The sequence below is a fragment of the Rissa tridactyla genome, chromosome 1 (assembly GCF_028500815.1).
Source record: "Rissa tridactyla isolate bRisTri1 chromosome 1, bRisTri1.patW.cur.20221130, whole genome shotgun sequence".
In the NCBI taxonomy this organism is placed as follows: Eukaryota; Metazoa; Chordata; class Aves; order Charadriiformes; family Laridae; genus Rissa; species Rissa tridactyla.
Window position 1 is genome coordinate 157,389,654 of NC_071466.1, and position 18,774 is coordinate 157,408,427.

At 43.9% G+C, this 18,774-nt stretch overlaps 1 protein-coding gene across 4 annotated transcripts in view; it reads left to right on the forward strand.

The window, feature by feature from the left end:
• The window catches only part of TBXAS1 (thromboxane A synthase 1), a 266,910-nt gene that overhangs the window by 38,374 nt on the left and 209,762 nt on the right, over nt 1-18,774 (forward strand). Inside the window, exon 1 of one of the 4 annotated variants that reach the window (XM_054188273.1) lies at nt 15,655-15,709. The exons of the other annotated variants lie outside the window; for them this stretch is intronic. Within the exon in view, the coding sequence (XP_054044248.1) occupies nt 15,693-15,709 (17 nt within the window). The 5' untranslated portion in view covers nt 15,655-15,692. Of the gene's footprint in view, nt 1-15,654; nt 15,710-18,774 lie in introns of those variants that run through there. 4 annotated transcript variants of the gene reach the window in all.

Genomic DNA, 18,774 nt, shown 5'->3' on the forward strand with positions numbered 1-18,774 from the left:
ACCTCTTAATTAAGTGTAATCGCCACCTTGGTCCTGCTGGAATGAAGATTGCCAGCGGCCCGAAGGAGGTGACTGGCTTGCCCCCAAGAAATATGTAAATCATAAAGGTGGTTCTTGAAATGAAGAGCTTTGAAATCAGAATTTGTCAGTAGATTGTAATGTATTGAGTCATTTGGACTGACGTGGGTTCTGGGTTGCAGCTTGCTGTTGAGGGCAAAGTCTTGTCCCTTACAAAAACCCTTAAAAAAATATTTCTTTTTAAAAGCATGAGGTCATCTTGTTCTGTGGAAAGTTTAGTACATTTGTCTTCCCGGCTGCAAGGTAAGCATAAATCAGACTGTGTTATGATAGAGGTGCTCACTGAAACAAATTCCTAATAAAAGAATAAACACGGAAGCAATCCATCTGTACCCTCCGCATTCCTCAGTGAAGTCTTCCTAGAAGCAAGACTTGGAAGGGAACTGGTGGGGTGGACGGGGGATACCGCTTGCCAGTAAGGGCTGACAAATGAGGAGAGGTGTGTTAAAGTTAATTCTGTTTCTCAAAAAGTAAACCAGATTCCCGCTGTACTTTCATTTTGCCAGCCAAGGTAATCCAACCCCCACAAGCCTTTCCTTTCAAAAGCTAGGGTGCTAATGCAATGTGGAAAGCTCCTCCCATTAGCTCAGATGTGCGTCATCTGGACTTGCTGGTTGCAGTATTGTCCTGAATTTAGCTATCGAAGCTGGCAACCCTGCATATTTATAAATGCCTTTATTAACCTCCTTCCCTGCCTACCTTTTCTCCCCTTCCAAGAAAACCCCACCATCAGAAACAAACCGCCTTGTAACAGGTCCAAATTCAAGTACGCTATTCTATCTAGGTTAAATTTTGCATAGGCTTTGCCTGGGTTTGGTTTTGGCTTGTGGTCTGTCTTGTCCGACCAGAAGACTACATTTAAATAACGCCTGACAAGTGGATACTTACGACAAATGTCAAGAGCTGAAGAGGAGCATCCATGGAGGAAGCATGGAAGAGGCCTGACCAGTTTCATCCACAGTTTCAAGTTATCAATCCTAAAAGCTAAATGGATTACTGAGCAGCATTTAGATTTGAAAGTGTGGTCATTGAGAATGAAGAGAGAAGTGGCTGTCCTTTGTGGAAGAGGAGGACACAACTTCAGCGCAGAGTTATACTTCTTATACTGGTTTCTGCAGCACCTTTTGCTTTAAGACTTCAACTGTTCCATAACAAACCTGGAATTCTTGCCAAGAGCATTCTTTTTCCCATCTAAAGGTGGGAGAGCTTGAGCACAGAGAAATGATTTGCCACTGGTGCACAAGTCTATGGCAGAGCTGAGAGCGGACCTAAAATTTCAGGCTTTCTTGGCAGCGTACTAGCTCTTACGCATTACATTGTGCTTGTATGAAAAACGAGTACCATGAAACTATCTCTCCTCCCCAGTGTAGCTGCAGTGTTTCCTGCATATTGATAACAAAGCAAAGCATCTATAATAAATTCCAGGAACCCTATTTCATTTGTTCTGCAGGCGGTGATTACAGAACAAGGGGAAAGTTGTGGTAGCAATGAATGCCTTGTCACTCTCTGAAAGCTGACTCGGCTTGTCTGCGCCTTTCCTGCCCTGCATCGTATGGACTGAGCCGAGTTCCTAGCACGTTTGATGCACGTGTGTTCTCCTACATAAATGACTTGGACTGCAAGGAAGAATACGCAGCGTTCATCTCAACTCCATGCCCATCCTGGCCTGTTTTTGAAAAGGCGGTCTGCAGTGTTAGGTGGCTGCTGTTATTCTGTATTGTTAGAGAAAAGATAGCTTCTTCTCAACGTTTCATCGCCTGCCTACCTGTTGCTGCTTCGTGTAGTTTGTTTTACCATGAGGGCCCCCATGCTGGATGATTAGCGCAGTTATTTACCCTTGCAGACTGGGGCAGGTACCCAGAAGAGGTGGTCTGGAACCGTGATGGGAAAAGGGGGAGGCAGTGGCCCGAGGTTTGCTGGTACACTTTGTGTTTCCTCACCTATGCGAGTGGTGAGGAGCCACCACAGACGCTCCAAGGTGTCCTTTGTGCCGTGCCCGTGTCCTCGCTGGCTCTTGCAGCTCTGGCACAGCAGCATCGGTCCCTCAGTACCGTGGTGTGACAGCCAGCTCTGCCCGAATCCTGCTTCACCTCTCCCTTTGTAGGATCTGGTGGTACCTTTCCAGCCATACCTCACAGTACTGAGAGACCTTTCAGAAACAGCGTGTGTATGGGGGGGATGGGATGGCGGGAGAGAGGGGGAGGGTTGTTTAAACTGCCTGCAAGTAAAGATTTGCTCCCGCTGTCTGTGGTTAATATTGATTTAACATATTTTTGCTACAACTCAATTTAGTCTTTACTCTCATCCAGCTGTGGGAGCTCTGGTTTGCAATTGCCTGCGCGATTAATCCTTTTGTGTGTTTCTTTCGTTGTATGCATAGTGTCAACTCTCACCTAGCACATCACATGCTGAAAAAATCCAGAAACCTGCCTTGTTTTCATTTGCTCTGTTGTACATACACATCAGTGTGGTTTTTTTTTTTTAAACAAAAATATCCGTGAAAACAATGCTGTAGTGTTAAACTTATATCCCTCCCTCCTTCCCCTTTTCCCACACCCTTCCATCCTTCCTAAACCCGTTAAAGGCATATATAATCATTTGGCTTTCCTGGCTTACTGCCATATTTATTACACGAACAGCAATGCACAACAGCACCTGTGAGCTTTATAAAGGTCTTATTCATCTGATGGGCTTGCACGGCATTCGGCATGGAGATGAGGAATACGTACACACGGAGCGGGAGGAAATACTGAACGTGTGCTTACGGGAGAAACTACGAGGAGCACGGGAGGTAGGGTGAGGGGTTTTCTGGAGTTGAGGCCTCTTTTGTGTACTTTCTACTGATTGATGAAGGCGAGCGCTCACCCCAGCCGCTGCCCGCAACTCACTCCCACATAGGCACACATTCTTGCCTAGAGATCATGCTCCCCTCTGGATGTAGGCGTAAAGGGAAAACGCAGCCGTCAGCTCTTACCCCTGTCCCCTTCGGGAAAGGCACTGTCGCCCTGCCGCCACGCGTGCTTGGGAGAGGTGGCAGTGGGAAGCGACGTCTGGCTTTCTGTCCCCACTGTCACGCTTGTGCATCGGCAGTCAAACAGGACAGTAGTCTTTGTTGTGTTTTGCTCTTTCTTTTTTTTTTGGCACATAAGCAGGGGCTCATATAAACAGGGAAAATAGTTCATGGAAGCTTTCTGTTCCTGCAGGTATGCACACACACCTGCAGAGGTTTATCTGGAAGTTTGACATTCTTTGTACTGAATTAATAAAATTGTCACAAGGTTTTGTTGGTAATTTTGAGAAATAATCTTGCAATATTTTTTTTCAGTCCCTTTAAGGAAAGCCAAAGTGGTATAAATTAATTATGAACTGGTATAAAGGTGTCCGCAGTGTTGTCTGCAATGAATTTAATCAGTGGAAGTTTTATTTGAAGAACAGGATCTACTGAAATTAAATGCTCAACATCCTCCTCCTGTATTCTGCTCTGTTCTCATAGTTTACATACAGGTAGCCCTTGTTTTAAGATCAGTGAGATTCTTTTGCTTGCAGACAATGCAATTAATTAACTGAGGGGCAGTAATTCTGTAATCAGTAACCAGTGCAGAGTATTAGTAGCCCAGATGAAACAGCCTGCTTGTGTATCCTCCGGAGCAGCATCATCGGCATTTCTCCTTCTACAAAGAGAGCCTGCGCTGGTGCTGTTAGGCAGCAGAGTCCACTTCTGGAAGGGGTGGCGAGGGATCGTGGTAATGAAATTACCAAGACACAACCTAAAGGCAGATGTTGCCTTCACCGACTGGAAGCCGGGCACGAATCTGAAGCTCTGCAGTGATGTGCCACCCCTCTACTGCGAGTTCAAACTTTGATGGAGGAGTACTTTAATTTGAGGTGAAATGATTAAAAGAGCTGCGGATTTTTCCTCCCCTCTGCCAGAAGAGAAGCATCATCTGGCCAGGATAGGATGTGTCCCACCTTTCCATAGCAATGCTCCTTCCTTGCTCTCGGGGAAATAAACTGGGCTTAATGTACGATTCTATACTACAAGATGCGATGTGCAGGGAGTATGAAGGAGTGTGGTCCTTGATGGATGCTGGCAGAGCCTTGAGTGCCCTGATTCCCCTGGTAGAGCTCCACTTGGTCCTGGGGATGGTGGCCTTGCTACTCTGCAGTGGAGCATGGCTTTGCTAGTGCGTGGTGTGTGGTCGATGTGGTGCTCTGGTGATCAGTAAGGTCTTGTACTACAGTCATAGTTTTGCCATGGCTGTGTGAAGGAGAGCAGGAGGACAGCGTAGGTTCAGTCTTCCCGTTGCGACAGTTTTAAGAGCCCTGTGGTGCCTCTCCTCCGATCCCAGGCTCAGGCCTGATGCAGTTCTGGGTTAAACCCTCAGCAGAAGAGGAGAGACTGCTCAGGAGAGCAAGTTAGATAATATGAGGGTTGTAGAGTTTCTCAAGAAGCAGTTATGGTTTTGTTTGCCCTTAAACACAAATTAAGTTTTGGGGTTTTTTTTTTTCTGTAGAAGTCAGTGGAACTACGTTGTTATAAAATCCTATTAAGAAAGATCATACTTGAACACCGTCTTCTGGTTTTACTGGGGTTTTCTGGGTCTTTCTTAAGATTGTTTTCCCGTTGGTATGTCAGTGACAAAGACATGCATTTGGAATCTCATGTAGTTTGAGAAGCTTTAAAGGTATTTTCCACTTGATAAGGTCTGGGTTTGGGACCATAATGTGTTTATTACAGGTTATCAGATCACATCACTTATAATTTTCTCAGAAAAGCGATCAATTTCTTAGAATAAAATGGCATTGAAAAAAAAAACATATTCAAGTGTTTCCTAATATAGTGCCCCTTAGCCTATCTGTCGAAGTTTTTTTTTTTTTGTCTTGTAATATCTATTTGCACAGTGCCTAAGTGGTGAAGTGCATTTTCCTAGTGTTATGGTTTGCATGAAGTGTAACTCAGAAAAAGTGCAGCACACCCTCTATGAAGGCTTAATATAAGATCTAAGCGCTACTTAGAGTTTAATGTAAGCCCTGTTTTGATGGGCTGAAGTAGGATACCTGCTGACTCTCTGCACAGTGATGAATTTCACCTCTACAGTTTGATTTGCAATTGACGTTAATAAGGGGATGGCTTACAGGTAAAGCAGTCAGCGTGAAGACAAGTGTGGAGGCCCTACCTTTGACTGGAAATGATAATAGGTGTGGTGCTTTAAATTTGACACGGCTTTTTTATAGCTTTTGAAATACAGGAATGGTTAGGCCTGTCAAAAAATAAGCGAAGGCATGTCTTCTGCTTTCCAGTGCTTATAGTGCAGCCCAGGAATAAACAGCAGGAAGCAAGGCAAAGGTGGGTGACAGGGTAAGTCTGGAAAGGGGGCCCTTGAGACGCTGAGCCCAGTGCCCTGCGATTGCAGGCACCTGTGTTATCCCCTAAGACTTTTCATAAACTGATGAAGCTTTAAAGCTCTACCTTATTAGGTGATTTTGGCTCCCCTATGTGAATAAGCTCAATAACACATGTCCTTGTCTCCATGCCTCAGAACTCATTAATTTGAGGAATTTTTTTTTTTAAGAGACCCGTGAGAGATATTGTTAGGAAAGAGGTAAAGGAGACAAAAAATCCAGCTTGGTGGCCAGATTTTGGGAAAACTTTTGCAGGGGGGCAGAGAGGCGGATGGCTTGCTCATATCTATGAAAACAGGAAAAAGAAAAGATGGGAAGACTAATGTCTTCAGTAGGACAGCAAGGAGGGGAGACATAAAAAGAGACTAAGCGAAAGGTGTAGGAAAGAGTTGTGTGATTTCCCAATCCATAAAAGCGAAGATGAGAAGACTTAAATTTTTAATTCTGTTTGCAGAATATAAACACTGTGTTAAAGGTGAGGGGTTTTTTGATTCACTGATTGCAACTGGAAATTCAGGGACAGTCTTATAAAAACTAAGCACTGAACAGAAGGCAGCAGTGCTGACCAGTTGTGTGATAACAGTGACAACCGGCAGATGCAGAATGCAAACATCTGCTGCGCTGCCCAGCACTCACGGGCCAGCTTCTTGCCTGAAGAACAGGCCGGGGTCTGCGTGTATATGGTTAAGACTTTGAAATGTCATTGGCAATGGGGAAGGAAGCATATCTGAGTCCTCTACGGCATCTCCATAGAGTGGACCTCTATGGCACCAAAGTGGGGTGCGTCCACCCTAAGGGATATGCAAGAAAATCCGTTCGAGTGCAGGGAAAAAATTTTTTTTGTACCATTAATTAAAAAAAACCCCAACACTACTACATCTTTATCTCATCCTTTCTTAATTTCTACTTTTGTGTATGCTTTGTAATGTACATAATTTATTAATACAGTAGTACATGTATATAATCTATTAATAAGTACATATATATATTGGGGGTGTGTGCTCAAAAGTGTGTTAGTGTTAGGGTTGTACAATCAAAAAGGCTTGGAGATCGCTGTTCTATGGACGCCTTGGAAACAGCAAATGTAGTAAAATAATTGATAAAATATAGTATGACAACTTGGACAATGCATTTTTTAATGCAACTCCATAGCGTGCTGCAGACATTACTGCTCTGAAAGTCTTGCATAGCGATGTTCATCCATCAGAGAAGGCCAGAGGTAAAAGGGCTTCTTCATATTGATTTGGGATGTGTCTGAGCATGGCAGTGAAGCTGGAGTGTCGGTGTTGCCCATTTCTACATCTGGCTAAAGCCTTTACAAAGGAGGGGGTGTTGGGAACAGGATAACTGTTGTCATAGTAAATTTAAGAAGTGGGTAAATCACTTACTTGCTGGTGGAGAAGTAACCTTCCTGTTGCGCAGATTATTTACATGCTTCACCCTCGATCACACTAGTGCCTGCACAGCAAGGGCAAAATCCTCATATTGCCTTTATCATGCTCGAGCCTTGCTGCTGCTTTCCGTAAGTCAGATTTTGTCAGCCCTTCTCATGCTCTGCAATACTTTTTATTCCAGCAGCACAGCCAATTAACACAACCATATCAAATGAGATTACTTGCAGAGTGCGTCTGATCCGAACCCCACTGAGGTCAGCTGAGGAACTCCCATGGTCTTCAGCACATTTGGGATAAAGAGCTTGTTGGAATAGAGCAGTTGAATGAGTCCCTAGCTCTTTTCAATAGATTTGATTGAGCTGTGCTAACAGTTTTTTTCCAACTGGAAAAAAAATAGATAACAGCATGTTTGCATACGGGCTTGTGCTCTCCTCCTTTCTCTCCCCCTCCTCCCCGCGAGCACATGTATTTAGCACAGAGGCAGACGCGTGGTTGTGTCAACTAACTGACATGAAGCAGCATCTCTCTGATAAAACTGGGACTCTGTTTGATGTAGCTGCAGTCAAATGTGCTTGATTTGAATAAGAGATTTTTTGAAATCTATTTTTATGCAGATTTTAAAACCTGGAAGGTAATGAGTCAATAAGACAGCTATTAACGCTTCAATCTTTCTGATACCCAGAATAAGAGAAAGAGATGGATGAGATCTGGCTGTTGTAGATTTATCCAGCCTTTTCATGCTTGGGTTAAGCTAACCCTGCTTTATATGCTGAGTTTCGTGTTTGACTAGTTCCAGGTTTTTGCAAATGTGAGGTTCCACTACATGAAAGACTGTTTAGGTGCGCTGAGATGTGCACAGTGATATTTCTTGACTGCATCCTTCTTCCACTTCCACATTTATATTTCTCTGATAATGTCGTTTTTTCAAGGTAGTCACACAGTAACTTAAACTGACCTTAAAAATTGTGTGCTAGGACTGCCTGCTCATGACTGTCCTCGTGCTTTCTCTATATTGATCACAGCAGGCTTGAATAATGAGCTTCAATTTCTGTCATTAGTGCGGGCTGTGGAAGCACTGTGTCCAATTATTTAAAAGATAAAACACAGAAACCACTTGTTTATATATTTTAGAAAGGAATTTTCTGTTTTCATGTAAGGTCCCGGGATAAATGACATATACACTAAATCTTTTTTATTTATTTTGCTTGCCCTATTCAGGGTATGATCTTACTTATACTTACAGAGAGTCGCCTGCGTACAAACGCAGGATGCTATTGAATGTATGAAGTATGCCTAACATTCACATATTTACGATTACTACATGTTCAGACTGAGTAATTATACATGACAGTGCAGATAATTAGGGGTTCGTGTAGGCACGCGCTTGGTAAAATTGTGCAGACAGTTGGGTGTCTCAGCTGTGTGAAAATTGTGTCTCTACTCTGCAAATGAAAGCTTTTGAGGGCCAAAGAAATGTTATACACAGAACAGGTAGGGCAAGCCCAACAGTTGGGTTGTTGCCTTGCAAGGCACACAGCAGACATGCAGCCGTCCGCTTCTTGCCGACTCGGCGTTTCTCGGGGCTGACCTACGGGTCTGTCTGTCGGTGAGATGGGGCACCCCGTCCCCTGGGCCCTCTCGAAGCTCTGGCCCCCTTTCTAAGACAGACACACTTAACAAATCCATCCTTGTTCTCCCCATCCTTCCTCTCTTCTCTTTTCCGCTCCTATATATTTTTATTTCTTCCTTGCATTACTGGTACAGCTGCAGACAGTTTCAGCTGGGCGTTTCTGTCGTCTTAACTCTTCTGATCATTGTGGTCACAACTCCTTTCCTCTGCTATCCTCAGGGGTCTGTAGTTGGACACTTACATGTACATAATGTGGTGATTTATTCTTTCCTTTAGAAAAAGTTGGGTGCCTGCAACTTCCCTTTGTTTCTGGAGAATTTGTGTGCAATGGCTAGCTAAGCCCCTTTATTGGCTAAATGGCTAGCCCCTTTATTTGAGTAGCCAAATATAGATTTAGGAGCTTTGTCTTTTGACACCCAAGTTAGTTTGAAAAACGTGGCTGCAGGCAGCGATGCAAACTACATAATCTCTCTCCTTTTTAATGAGGGAAACACTGAAATACGTTTCTAATAAGTGAGGATAATGTGATGTGGAATATGCAGCCTCTGGGTTACCTCTTGTTGTTCTTTAATTAAATCCAGGAAAGTTTGTTTTGTTTAAGAACTTTATGAGCTGAGAGGGTTGTAGAGTACCAATTGCACGCAAAACTGCTGTTTTGCTGCTTGAACAGAAACAAGACCACGGCCAATTCACTGGCAAGGTGGAGAAGCCCGAGCAGCTAACACGGATGCTGTAATTACTGTGTACTTGGGGTGCCTCGGCTGCCTGAGCTCACATAGCATCTTTCATAGGCACTAAAATATCTTAAAAACAAGGAAAGGCTAACACATGCTTGCACTATCTGAGAGACGCGCAACCTATTTTATCACCAGCCGCAACTTGCTAATGGAACAATAGGAACCACCGTAGCCTCGGATGACTGGTCCGAGGATGTTTCATAAGGGCCTCTGAGTCATCTCCCATCTATTCGTTTCAGCGTTTCACCAACCAGGTGCAGGCAAGTAAGATACTCATCTGCCCTTTTGCCAACATGCCAGCAGCTATAACCGTAAAAACCTCTTTGGCTAAGCTCAGTCACAAGCACTCCAGATAACCCAGTCCCCAAATGTTGTCCCATCACCATGTACTGCCATCAAACTCTTGCTTTTTCTTTTCCTTTTTACTTCTCAATGCTGGTTTCTAACACCATAGGTCAGTCTTTCACTGCTTTGTTCCGTAGGAAGAAAAGCTATGATAGGGCACGTGTGGAAGCCTGTGCCAGTGGTCAAGCAACAGGAGGCAAATTGTGCACACACAAAAAAAGGGCTGTGCTCTGCTGTAAAATACAACTCTGCTCGAATAGACTTGTTTCCGAATCAAAAAACCAACTGTTATTCTGGCTCTTATTTGTCAGGAGAGACAAGTAATAGCACAACTTTAATTTTCATGAGGCTGAAGCGCACAGGTCACCTGCCCATAGCAGTAAGTCTCAGGTGCTTTGTATGTTGCTAATGGAATAATTAATCCTGCCTAATAATTAATAATTAATCTCACAGGGTGGTAAACTAGCGTGGGCACGGCTGCTGAAGGATATGTGGTCTCTTCTGGATGCTTGTGTTTTGAAGTTGAGAGTATACCTTATGAGGTCTAGTACCTAGGAGCAGGTTAGAAGAATTAGTTGTTTCTCAGTTTGTGTTGATGAGGAGACTTGGTTAGTGGTTCATTATATCAATATGTCTTCTAGAAAGTTCTCTACTTATTGGAAAGTGTGTCTGGGTGCACTGAAATGGTAGGTTTTGCATCTTTTTTTTCTTCCTTAAAAGTTGCTTTAGGTTACTGGTACTTACTGTGAGTGGAAACCATTCTTTACAGCTGTTTATACACCTACGCATGCTCATCCCGCTGTACAACCAGAGGGTTGCATGAAATCCTCCAACGACGTTGTGCTGTAGTTGTAAGGTTCAATTGTTGTGGTCTTGCATCTCTGTGATTGTCCCCTTTAATAATAGACATTCTCAATGCACCTGTAGAAGTGTTTCTTTTGTTGTTTCCCCCTCTTTCCTTCAAAAAATCACTGTTCACAATAGCTGCTTGGGGTTTTTTTTAATTGTTATGATTTTTATTTTTTTTTTTAAGTGGAAGTGGATGATTGGTTTCCCAAATAAGCTTTATTTGGTATGAGGAAGGGAGACTTGTCTTTCCTCACAGAGGTCTTTGTGGTGTCCTTAGATAGAAGGCTCCATGCTCTAGAACACATTTAATGAAACTGCACGGTAGGATAAGGTGCTAAAATAAAAGCCAAGTGCTAGATTCTAATAAACCTTTCAGTATAGAAAAGCCTAAACATGTCTGGGACTGTTTGGCTAATTGTTAGCTGGGTTGGTATCTTTGCTTAAGCTCCCATTTAAAGGGGTGAAGTATTTGTCTTTGCAGATAAGCTGTGGACAACTTCCAGCCAAAGCTTTTTTGTTGCTGTCTTTAGCTGCGTGACTGTATTGGTGTGGAAGGGGCCAGTTCCGTGAATTTGTCACTGATTTGTATTGGTAGCAGAAATCCCTCCCTGATGGAAGAGGAGGAAAATAGTCCCTCTTCCATCGATAGCAAACAACAATTAGAGCAATAGTTAATTGCTTGTTTATTTATAGACCAGAATGAGCTATGCTTCCATCTACTTTGACTTCCTGTGTATTCAGGCTGTGTGTTTTCCTTTAAACTTTGTAGGGGGAAGTGCTGTGTGCTGTGGGTTTTTGTTTGGATGTCTCCCCCCCCCGCCCCCCTTAAAAGAAACAAAAGGAGGGAGTTTTCTTCTAAAAGCTGAGTGCTATACTGAGTCCACTAGCTTCCCTGGTAAGCTGTTTTAATCTTTATGTGCCCTCCACTCCAAGAAATGGCATCTGAATTCAAGGTTGAGTTTCCATAATGTCCATACCCAACTCTGTGAGTGTTTTGGTTGCCAGGGAGGGTGGAAAGCTGCTTGCTGTCAGAGCGTGTTCCTGCGTTAAGTATTTGCAGGCAGCAGTTAAGGCACTTCAACTTTCTGTTCCCTGTGCGGCACTAACTGCGCTCCTTAGGCTTCCCATTTAAAAGTTGTTTTTTGTTTTTCTTCCCCATCCTTCGATCCCTTTCTTCAGGTGTCCTTTGAGCTCCCACGCCTTTCCTGAACAGGACTGTGTCTAACAGTTGATGGTTGTCTTACCTAAATGCTCTAAATGTTGTTTCCTTGCTTCTGCCTGGTAGCCCCTTTTTTTTATACCCCTGAGGATTACGTTGGTGCATCTAGCCCCACCAGCAATGCTTCCAGCTCCAATTGAAGCAGTGACCAAGGATGCATCTGTGACCTTTCCAAGCAGAGCCTTCCACCCTGGAGGTGTGATCTGTGTTTCTGCTTCCTAGATGTATCATTATACTGCCAGATGACTTTTCTTCCCTGCTGCCTGTCCTTTTTGCTCTGTGCTATCCCACCCATCTTTGTGTCGGTGGGTAACTCTGCCAGGAAAGAGCTTTAGAGCCACTGTGTCTAAGGGAAACATTTCACATAGTGACTGAGCTGACCTAATCGCTTGCAGCTGCCAAAAGGGATATTCCCCTTCCCATCACCCACTTGCTGGTGCTGAGTCCAGCGCTCCTTTGGCCCCTCGGCAGACTTACCCGGCTAACTACGCGGGCACCCCCCTCTCTCCTTCTAGATATAAAACCACCAGCAAAATAATTTCATTTCTCCTGGGCTGGTTTAGTGGCTGCATCAGCTCAGGCAGGGATCAGATGAACACAGGGAAAGCAGCAAGAGGGAATATGTGGAGGTGGGTGGCAGGGGGAAGGGAACAACTTTTTTCAGCGGCAGTGAGCTCTCAGATCGTCTCAGCTGCCTCCTGCAGCCCTGCTTTAATAGATGACCTGCTGCCTGGGTTGTACCCGTATAAATGCCATGGTGAGGATGGCTGTGTCATCGTTCAGGTGAGTGGGACCATTGCTGGCGGTCTGATGCCCAAAAACTATCAAACAGCTACCGGGGCAGATTTTGAACTATCAAGTCCCATGGCCACTCCAAGGGCTCTATGGCAGCAGGATGCTAGAGAGAGACCTGTGGACACATTCCTGAGCACAGAAAATCCGGGGTCAGTTATAAGTGGCTGTAACTCATGATTGCTTTTATTAGTGAGTAAGAAACTATACCTGTAAATCCTCCTAGTAAAAGTCCCACTGATTAATACCTCATGTTTATTGGCCGTGTTTTCTGGCGAAGATTTGAGCCAACTTTTAGCTTGTCTACTTTGGTATCGCATCAGTTCTCCGTGTCGTGTGAGGTCTTTCAGGCAAGATGTTATGTGGTGTAGTGATTGTAGTGCATTGGACTAGGCCAAGTACATGCTATTGGAAGAGTTGTATTTAGCAACCGTATCTATAACCCTGCCAAAAAAACCACCCTAGCCCAAAATGAAAGGCTCATTTGACAATACTGAAAGGCATTAATTACATTTTTAGCCTCTCTTCAAATTCCTTGTTGATGGCATCCCAAATTGATAGTTGTATTATTTTATGTAAGGATGATGTCAGGCTAATTGACTTATTACCTCTGCTTTCCTCTTGTCCCTTTACATTTCAGGATTATGCTGGCAGTCCTTCAAATGCTCTGAGTTGTATTAGTGTTCCAGGATTTGTTAGAAATCAGTATTGTTAGTACAGAGCATCTTAGCTATTTTGTTAGGCATATGTTATATGACGCTACATAATTTTGAAAATGTTCCCCTTCAACAGAATGCTGCCTCATTTTTTCTTTAGTTACAAATTGTACCTTTTCTATTGCATAAGTTTAAGAAATGGTTTTTGAAAGTATTGTTTGTCTAAATGCTGATACCTGTGGATGCAAAAGTGAAACCAATCAATCTTCTAAACCGCTTCAAGTTTGCAGCTACCCAATTCCTTCCTCACATGACTTCCATTTTCCGCTTTCCTCTTCCAAGAATCCATAAAGTTTGTTATCTTTTTCTGTTTTATCTTGAGGACAGGGAAATTACCACAGCAGAGAGCCTTTACACCAACTTGCAGGTCCCAAGGCTAATGTGGAAGTCATGGGCGGGTTCTGGCCCTTTGTACAGATTTGAAGTAAGAGGAGTTGAGGAGGGCCAGGTTCTCCAGTGGGCTGCCCAAAGAATACAATAGAACAAAACTAACTGTAGCTGGTGGGACTGTAGCATAGAAAATCTTCAGCCTTGCACATTAGGCTTTCCTTGAGCATTGTTCAGTAGGAGAGTTTCCCCAGGAGAAGGAAAACAGCCCTTTCTGAAGGGGGCTAATGAGAATGCTCTATAGCAGAGCGTCATCTTAACGCACCTCTGCTGCATGTGCATCTTCAAGGGACAGATGCATGTTAAAGATGGATGCTTAGTGTGAATAAAAGCATGAATGTTGTACAGAACCCCTTTTGGAAAAATGAACAGTATCCAAAACATAAAATTGTTAGGTGTTCGTTTTGTTCTGTGGGGAAATGAACGGATTTAGTGTGTGTGTACGCATGCACATGAACGTACGCATATGCTTGTGTACATAAATATAGAAGTATGGTTTCCTAAAGGATTCGAAAGTCCCTTAGCTTGAGTTAGCTATTCCTAGTGTATTGACAGAGTAAGTAAATAAAGCAGCCTCTATGCAGTGCGATATGCCAGGATGGGAGTGCATCCCCTTACCTGGGCCTTTACAGTGCAACCACTGTTTTCACTCACCACTTGGGACAGGCATTAAAATCAAAGTTTACCTTCAGACCTCTGGTAGGGGCCAGTGAGGGTCACCTTTTCCCAGGCTGCCGTGTTTGGCACGTGCTATATTAGATTTGTGCGCTACTACACTTTACGTGGTTCAAGTGGATTGTCCTAATGCTTTCCTGAGTGTCTTTTTCATATTCTTACAATTCAAATATTTCTGTCCATTGGTTTTTTGCCATGACTGGATCTTCCAGTCTAGCTTCTCTTAGGACAGGCACTGAACTCAAACTCTCCAACGATAAACAAAAGTATTTGTCTTCAGGCCTCCAGCTTCATGTCTTATGGTTAGATCCTAGGAGACAAACTAAAGCTGGAAATAATGATACAGATCTGTAATGAGCCTTAAAAGAATTTATCGTTGTTTTAGTTAGCACAAGAAATACACAAATCCAACTGTAATCATTAACAAACCCGTTTCATTGCATCAGAGTCTCTTCCTTATATGTGGCTCAAGGTAGCGTTGCCATCCTGCATCCCCTCTCCAGTACATGACTTCTCTGAGACTTTGCCTGGCTGAGCGGCCCTTTCCTTTCTCTCCACAAGCCTCTTTCTTCCTGCCAGGATTTCTGTAATTTGTCTCGTGTTGTGCTCTTATTCTCTTCTGCTCTCGATCCCAGTTCTGTTGTCAGTCCTTTTGTTTTTATCAGCTTCTTAATCTCTTTTAAAGCCTCTGTGTATCAGCATCTAGTTTCTTTGTTCTGCCTCTGGAAAATATCACTGATCTGCATCCAGGCGCTTGCAGAGAGAGTGAAGAAAACTCTTCTCTGGGCTTCAGCTCTCCTCTTACCTCTCTTTGAAGGTGAATCGTTCATGGTAGTGACTTGCTATCATTACCTCCCTGGTGAATTTTAGTTCATTGTGGTAGTTAAAAAGTAATCGAACGATAGTGTGCAGACTTCCCTCCGCTTTAGTTTTCATTTCAGCAGGAGCTACGAACCCCTGTCAAAGATCAGGGCTCCGCTGTGCACATGAAGGCTGCGCGATGTAATGGAAAGATGGTCGCTGTCTCAGCGAATTTGCAGTTGAGGGCTTGAAGCGTTTTACTTTCATGTGCCAGGGGCATTTGAGACGGTTTAACTGAAGGAGAGAGGGTGAGCTGGGACAGGGGTGCAGTAGCAGATCCTTTGAGGGACGCTGCGAAGGGGGTCTTTAACGGATTCGCATGGTACATTACTTGTGCAACAGTATGTCAGATGTTAAAAACCCCGGAGCCAAAGGAACGGGCCACAGTAATGGGCTTTCCTTTGCGAGCGGAGAGCAACGATTACAAATTGCATCCAGGGGCCTGCCAGATAAACAGCTCGAGAGAGCACACGACCGATCCGAGAGCAAAGACGCTTCATTAAGACGAGCTCTTCCTGTCATGTGCACAGCGGCTTCGTGGAGAAGAGGACTGCGGCTGTGTGGATTATGGACGATCCAGACAGGCAGGCTGCGGAGTAAGCTGTCATGTGCTATGACACGGGGTAATGCAAATCAACTCCTGTTCCGGGAAAGCCATTTCTGTGTCAGCCTTTACATGAAAATTATCTGACTTGAACAAGGGTTTCTTTATAAAGTTGAGAGAATTATTCTTAAGGGTTGGAATTTGTCTGTGTCATGGAGGAATGGCCAGAATGGACTTCAAAGTGCAGTCTGAAGATGAGATAATGTGCAACAAGCACTTTTTTTTTTTTCTTTTTTATAACTAGCAGCCCAGAGAGGAACATGTCAGCTTAAAAAGTATATTTCTGTCTGAACGGTCCAACCTGCTGTTTTACAAGTAATGCACGGTGTTACTGCATTTTTCAGTGATTAAAGAAGGAAAATACCTTTCAGTTCATTCTGCTCTGGATTTGACACTTCGTGCATACCCAGTGTTGCTATTCCCGCATGTAGTCAGTTGCTCAGTCTCCTTACAGCTTGAATGGGTGAGTCAGTGCTCCAGGAAACCCCAGTTGCTTTTGTTTTGCTTTTAATCTGGATGGTACTTGGGAGCAACACTTGAGCCCACTTTTTTGAGGCAGTTTTTCAAGTTCAGAGAATCTCCTTGAAGTTTGCTTCCTGCGATCCTTTCATTCAGTCTGTTTGAAATTCTGCTTTTCCTTCGGCTTTGTTTGGCATCTATTCAACTACCTTCTGTTTTGTAGTAGGTATCAGCCTTTGTTAGTGGCCCACGATAACTTACTCAGGCTGGTGATGGTGACTGACTGCTCAAGCACACTGAAAGGTGATTGAAATAATTAATTTTGCTGCTCTTTCTGTCTCACACCTATGGTTGCTAAGGGGTATTCTGCTAGTGCTGGGAAAGGGAATAAAAGTTATGCATATTCCTTGCTCTATCTACTTTGTCTCTTACAAGATGAATTCATGTTACGAAAAGGACTGAGTTACTCGTCTTTCCTGTGGGCTCACTTCTTGTCAGTCCGTAGGTACTCAAGATGTCATGAATAAGGTGCAAGGGAAAAAAGGAGGCTGAGTTTATCTTCTGTATTTCCACAAGCCTTTGAATCCCACTTCTGTAGTTCCACTCACTGTCTCTGTGCTTGAGCCTTGAGGAGGGAAGGATTGTCTCTTCTTCCCTTCAGGAATTAGTGATATTCTTCCCTGGTGACCGCAGTGCTTTGCTGCTTTTCACAAAAGGGAGATCCGGACACCCTTCACTTTAATTCTAGTGGTATTAAATCATGCAGCAAAACACAGAGCTCTGGACGCGCACTGTTTAGATGCATGCATGGTAGCTTCTCTTGTTTAATTCTGGGGCTTTTCAGCCAGCGCTGGTGCTGTTTTGTGATGTAGCAGACTGTCATTTGTTCCCTAAAGCACTCTCGCTTCCAGTGGGTCCTTCTATGCTGCTTCATGTGTCTGGTTTGGTCACCTGCCAGGACATGGGATCACTTCTTCAGAGGTGTTTGCGCCTCCTTTGTACCTGAATGATGTGAAAATGAAACGTGCGTCAAATGTAATTTAATCATTTGCAGTGTTTTTTATTTGGTTTTGGGAATGATGGAAAACGAGGGAAACAGAGGAATGAAAAGATGAGCAAGAAAAGAAAAACAAAGAGGCATCCTCTCTCCTTGTGGCATCAGAGTACTCCCAGTTTTCAAGTCATGGGGAGCAGGCAGAGTCTCCAGTATTAATTTCAAGTTTGTCATAGGCTGTCTGGTATGTACAGTATTATAGCATCTTTCCTGTAATTAAGGGTCAGACAACGTTGTCATTGTCACCCCTCCACTACAATGGATTAGAACTTGCATAAAATAACTAGCTATGAGCTGAGATTTTTATGTGCACTCTCAGACTGAGAGCCAGCACTTCCTTTATTTTTAATCTGGCGTACTTAATTATAGGCGGGTCTGAGAGCACCACAAATTAAGGCTGTGTGATGCCCCCATTATACAACTCTATTTTCAATTACTTACTGTTTTATCAAACTCTAAGCAGCCGGGCTTGGAGTTTTCCAGGGCTAGTGTCTGCCTTACGTGAAATTATTTAAAAACTTCAGTTAAAATGATCTCCATCATTTCTGAGACAAAGGCTAAAAAAAAATGTTGGTTTGCTTGTTTTATTTTTGAGATCTTTCTGGTTTGTGGTGTTTCGTTGTTATGGTGTTTTTTTTAATTATTATTATTACTCTTTAGAGGTGGTGTTTCATTTTTATATTAGCTTTGATGCAGGGATTCAATATTTGGTGAGAGGAGGTGTTTTTTGTCACTGGATGTACTTTTTGCCTTTCTCATGCAAATTTGGGCAAATTGTCAGTCTTTGAAAAATTGCAGTTAGCACACATTCACTGGAGTCTCTTATGTTTATATATAACTTTAAGCTAATATTTCTGATTCTGTCTTTGCTAAACATATTCTCACCCTGTGTCTGTGCTGAGGGTTGACCAGGCAGCGAGTCCCTGAGAGCGGTTCAGCTTGCTCCAATTACAGGGACTGAGAAAAACACTTCTGTAATGGATCCCCCATGTGATAGCATCAGTGAGGCTTGAGCACAAGAACTGCAAGCGGGGAGCCTGTCTCACCCCCTCCACCAGCCCTTTTCCCCTCGACTCACCCACCACCTGTGTGCAGCGCTGCCGGGGAGGAGAGAAAGGTTGTGTGCTGTGGGTGTCGAAGCGATAAGAAAGGAGGGCATTTGTGCAAGCGGTCCTGGGATGAATTGCTGCACGGAGGATGGCGAATGGCTGATATGAAACAGCATGGGTCTGTGTTGGGAAGGGATCGGTTGGGGAGCTCATGATGGGCGGGGAGGCAGAGGCTGGGCGAGGGCAGCAGTGCAGGTCTGCTCAAGTGAGAAGCAGAGACTGGGGCTGGGGTTGGTGGCGGGTCCATGGATGAGGAAGAGCGGGGAAGTGGCGGTGCTGCCAGAGGAGCAGATGGAGGCTCACTGGTAAGGTGTCAGCACCTAGCAAGGGGCCTAGCATTTTGGTTTAGGAACTCTTCGACTCTACTGGTTTTTCTCTCTGAGGAAGTATTAGTAAGACCCTCTGTCAGGCTGTGTCTCGCAGCTCCCTTGCGTGAAAGACAACCTGCTGCTTCCGTCAGCT